This window comes from Centroberyx gerrardi, chromosome 7 (assembly GCF_048128805.1).
Source record: "Centroberyx gerrardi isolate f3 chromosome 7, fCenGer3.hap1.cur.20231027, whole genome shotgun sequence".
NCBI lineage: Eukaryota > Metazoa > Chordata > Actinopteri > Beryciformes > Berycidae > Centroberyx > Centroberyx gerrardi.
Window position 1 is genome coordinate 18,207,278 of NC_136003.1, and position 5,288 is coordinate 18,212,565.

General features: G+C 42.2%; 1 protein-coding gene across 1 annotated transcript in view; it reads right to left on the reverse strand.

Annotated features, from left to right (window-relative positions):
- The window catches only part of prkar1b (protein kinase, cAMP-dependent, regulatory, type I, beta), a 66,230-nt gene extending 61,609 nt beyond the window's left edge, over positions 1 to 4,621 (reverse strand). The window contains exons 1-2 of the mRNA XM_078284835.1: positions 4,481 to 4,621; positions 3,325 to 3,512 (exon numbers count right to left, since the gene is read on the reverse strand). Coding sequence (XP_078140961.1) covers positions 3,325 to 3,498 — 174 coding nt within the window. The 5' untranslated portion in view covers positions 3,499 to 3,512; positions 4,481 to 4,621. The remainder of the gene's footprint in view (positions 1 to 3,324; positions 3,513 to 4,480) is intronic.
- Positions 4,622 to 5,288: the final 667 nt, after the last annotated feature.

Here is a 5,288-nt window from a genome sequence, read left to right on the forward strand (position 1 = left end):
TTACCTGGCTATTATGTGCATGCGTACATACACAATTACAGTATGTTTAGTGCAGCAAGTAATGAGGGCAGCCTGACACGGCGTGAGCCAGGGGTCCTTTAGGGAGCCTCTGACCGCGCTACTGCGCAGTGGCTTTCCCCCTCCTTTTCCTCCTCTCCACTGGGAATACAGTAAAGAGTCCACCAAGAGACCGATTCAGTGAGGACTGAAACACTCCCCCACTACTACTGAACACACACACACACACACACACACACACACACACAGCCGGAATCATGATAGGATTACTGTATATTGTTCTATATTTGGCTAGACCTACTCCTCTTCCCACTCCTCGCTTAAAGAAATACATCAACAGTCTTAACAAAATAATCCTAGTGCTGTGTGATGAGATGATTGGAGGCAGTTTCAACTCTGTGTGTCTCAAAGCCTATTTATCTAGGCTGGTTTGCTAACACAATGTGATACTTTATTGATCCTTGTAGGAAAATTATCTTTTCAGTTGCCCCCCTCCACAGGGAGGTCAGAGGTCAGGCTCAGCTACAGAACAGCGCCTCTGGAGCTGGCAGGGATTCTGTGTTTTGCTAAAGGACATTTCAAGAGGACAGTCTTGCTTGCTGACACAAGGTTTTGAAACCAGTATGGTGCATGCTAACATTTTTGCAAACTGTGTTAGTGGATGATATGAGCTAGCTTTGAACCATCCCCAAAGCACTCTAGTGCTTTCTCATTTCACAGTGTTAAAATGAGGAAAGAGCTTATTTGCCAAAAAGGCATATTCATTTAAAGCCGAGATAAATGGGAAATATTTTGAACGAATGTAGAGAGGAAACACTACATTTAACAGATGGGACAAAAACATGGATAATATAGTGTAATGGGCTATACGGAACAACATTCTAAAAATGAAATAACAAAAATTACACTAAATTTACAAAAAAAATACAAAATTAAAAAATACTTATGTGAAAGTTTCCAGTGTATATTGTCTCAAAACACGGTCTGTGTACAGTATCATGGCCTTTGGATGATATTGGTTATTATAGATGGTTTAGTATAAACTAGTGTTTGGACTTTTCAGCACAGTAGATGACTCGGTTTTGAATGACTTGTGACAGAACATGAGCACTTGGAACATTTCGGTAAAACTGTAATCTTTCATACACTAAGCTATGCATTTTCATAATATTAAGGGCCTTGAAAACAACAGATAACCTTTGAGGGTCATTTGCTATCACGATGGGATGAGTGAAGGACAGGCGTGCAGTACATCATTTCACAGCATCAGTCACGCACTACTGTATACTCCGACTGGGTTATATCACATCCATTAACATTCATACTCACACTCTGACTCTGCAGTATTACATTCCCCACTGACAACAGCAGTAGCTCCACTAGCTACGCTATGCTCATTTTGACACTCCGTCTCCTTGACAACAGAGCCCTGTCGAGGGCTACTGCTCCAGACTGTGCAAGCAGATAGATGCAAACACACAAACAAGTGTAGGTTATACAAGCACAAACAGAATGGCCTAACCTTGATCTTGAATTTTTACAGGTTTTGTGCTCAAAAAAGGCTTTATAAATTGTAGGTTCAGACTGTCATTGTAAATAAGTTGACCTGCCTGGTTAAATAAATACAGCTGAAATAAGACTGTACTTGCACATCGAACACTCAGATCATTATATCTAAGTGAGCTCCATAGCCTGAGATTGAGAATGTAAGAAGGTCATAGAAACCATCAGTTGCCATTTTTAAAAAAAGATCAAATCAGATGACTCTCACATGGTTGCTCACACACACACACGCCACTGCAGTGAGGATGCACATCCTCCTCCAGGCCTGGGCAGAGTAAACCTCAGCCCTGCGGTATCTGATGTCTCTTCACAATCAGCTTTCCTGTTGAAGACCTCTTCCCCAGCCCATGGGCAAACATCAACAGTCTACGGCTCCACCTCGTACACCTCTAAGACCTACTTTGATCAAGAGTGTAAGAGTAGGGCCCATTGTTTTAAAAAAAACTCATGACCCACTCATGAGCAACCTACCCATCTGTGCATGCCCTTAATCAAAGCACAGTGTCAACACAAAGCTCAGAAAGAACATCCCGGCTAAACCCTGGGAGAACTCATTTTCTAGAAAACTTATCTGCATAGTCCTGCATTAGGCCTACACATTACATTCATAAGTTGTACCCTATGATACCTCATTAAAGACTTGTGAAAACCTGCCAATATAAGTAATGTTTTCTCCTTTATGTAAATTTACAGTATGGTGTGCTCAGTAGTAATTTAGCTCCAAAAGTGCTTTTTAAATAGGAGTCAGCGGAGCTGGCTTCATCTAAAATGCATCTTGCCACTCTAGAGGCGCCAGCCAGAGTGAACACACACCGAGGCAGGCACACACAGAGCGAGCAGTCACGTTGTTCGTGGACTCTGGGCAATGTGCTACAGAGTTTGCCCCTTGTTTTTACCTATTTTCTAGTTCTATCATCCATCTTTCCCCTTTTATTTTCACAACACTTAACTACTCCACTCTGTAACTGCTATCTGTTAACTAATCTGTCACTTGCTATGTCTCTCTGCCCACAGACAGTGCTCTCTGAGCCTGTAAGCAGGACACTGGCCCTTTCAGGGTGCTCCTCATATTCCCTAATGGATTCTGCTATTATAGGATGGAAAATGAAAAGCCCTCTTAGTACAGCTTGACTACAGTCTGTTACAGCACCATACAACAGCTAGCTAGGCTGTTTGCTCTTTGCCTACTCATATTCAACGGTGGTATAAGCATCAATTAAGCAGATACAATATGACAAACAAACAAAAGAGCACTGTGCATAGACGCTATTCATTGTCTCTCTCTCACACACACACACACACAAAATACCACCACTGAATTCTCAGTGAAATGTTTTTGCACACAAAGTATCCACAAGTTTAAAAAAGCATTCCACTTTGTAATTGAGCGTGTAAGCATCATCACTAACACTATAATTATATCTAGCACTTTCTTTCACATAGGCTGCATTATGATACATGGATATCGGACTGTTAGAAGAGATTAACGCCAGAGAAATCGGACATTAAACACTGTTTCGTAACTGGCACCCATTGCATCGAAACATCCCTCTCACTGGTCACATTCAAGTTAACTAGTGCATTAAAATTAGCAATTGTTTCTTGTGTTCAGTCTCATCACGCAATTCAGCATGAAGAATTCAGGCAACACAGAGCACAGACCATGACAAACTTGTACAACACAGACTCAGACTGAGAAACTGAAGTCATAAGAACAGATAATGGAGCTTTGTTATCACCAACCTTCTCCAGCTTTTCAAAGTGCTCCCGCAGGAACTTCATAGGACGCTCAGGTTTAGCGATGCAGAGGTTTACAATGCACTCTTTGAGGATCTGCTGGATGTTGTGCTTCTGCACGAAAACTTCACAGCCCTTCAAACTCTCGTCTTCTTCCAGATTGGAGGAGGAGGTGGCCATCTTATCTTTTATCTCTGTGGCAATGGGGGAGAATAGGGTGGGCCAAGTGAGGAGGGGAGGGGAAGGAGAATAGAGAGGGAGGTAGGGCAGGACAACAGGGGAGACGAGGGTAGAGGAAAACAGTGAAAAGATGGGAGGGGCAAAAAGGGGGGAACATATGATGAGAGGGGAGTAGGGGAGAGAACGGAACAGGAATAGATACTGGGAAGGTTTTGACTGAACATTTCACCCCCTGGTTTCTTATGTCCCTTTGAAGGACCTCATGAAATGAACTGCAATTAACTGGCTTTACATAAGCATGACATGATATATGATGCTAGTAGTTGCTACAGGTGCATGTTATGTTTCTTTGTTGATGAGGAAAGATAATACAAGTTGGTGCATCAGCTGATATATTATTACTAACGAAAATAAATACCGGAGCAGGTGTAAGACAAAGCAGATATGTAACAGTAAATGACAATTTCCTCTTAAGACTACAGCTACAATTTGTTTTAACTTACTTATGTCACATATCATAGTATTATACATCATAACAAGCCAGGCAGCTGAGCAGAGGTAGCTAACTGTTACCTGATGAAACCTACTTCCTCAAAGGGAAATCATATCTTTCATAAATAATTGCATAATAAATCACAATCAGCCATGACTTTGGGGCATAAGAGCTACCAAGCAGTTTCTTCACAGTGAGTAATATAGCAGCCACAACATAAAATAGCTTTGCTGTGTATAATGTGAGGCTAGTGATAAAATTCAGCACCTGCTCCAATTCGATAGACAGCTAAGCTAACCTAGCTAGCACAGTTTGCTAGCCTCTTTGGCTTTGCTAATCTTACAATGACAACCGAATCACAACGAAGGAAAATCACAACGAAAACCACGATCTAGACGTTATCAAATGCTTGGCTTATTCTGCTATTTTTCACAAATGCAAGTGTCTAACAGAACACGGTGTATTTGGTGCTGCAGTAAGTGTCCTTACCGTTGTTTTCGGAGGATGCTCAGAAAACAGCCCGCTAGTGGTGGGATGTTGGTAAGGTACACTGGGCTAGCCGGGATGCTGCTGCTGCTGTTGCTGCTCTGCCTCTCCGCTACCTCGGCTCGCTCTGCGTCGGTCCCGATGACGTCAATCTCTCATCTCTCCGACCGCAAAGGCGCTCTCGAGGCCGGCAACAAGCGCGCCTATGCCTTTTACTCATGCAGGTGAAATCTTTAAATGCGCGTGCCTGCCGACCGTTGAAACGGTTGGTCCCGTGTCGGAGCCGCAGCCGCTGCTTCGATTTGAGTGTGATAGGACTTGTGTTTTGCCTTTATTCTGGGCAGAATACCCACTTATCTGACAAGAGATACCCCAGTATATAAAGAGTAGGACTCTAGTAGGATAATAGGATCCAAGACCGACAACGTCATAGATTCCCTCACGAAAAATCAGCATATCATCCTATAGGGATATATAGTGTATCCGTGGGGCTCAATAGTGACTTTATATAATACTCGTATCATATTCCCAGGTTATTCATATACGTATAGTAGTCTTATTCTTAAGGGATTTGTTATTAGTAATTATGAGGATAATGAATTATGTATTCTTGTAGTGTATTGACATCATATCGTATAGATTCAACTTATTCAATTATTCCCATTTATATAGAAACGGGGAGAAAGTGAGATGAGACGAAGATTGTAAATACGATTAAAGTTTTGAGGTTTTGAATCAGCAGCTATCGTAAAGCAGCCTTTGTTTGTCGTGAAGCTGCCGGTTGCCATAACAACAGTTCAAGATGGCAGCG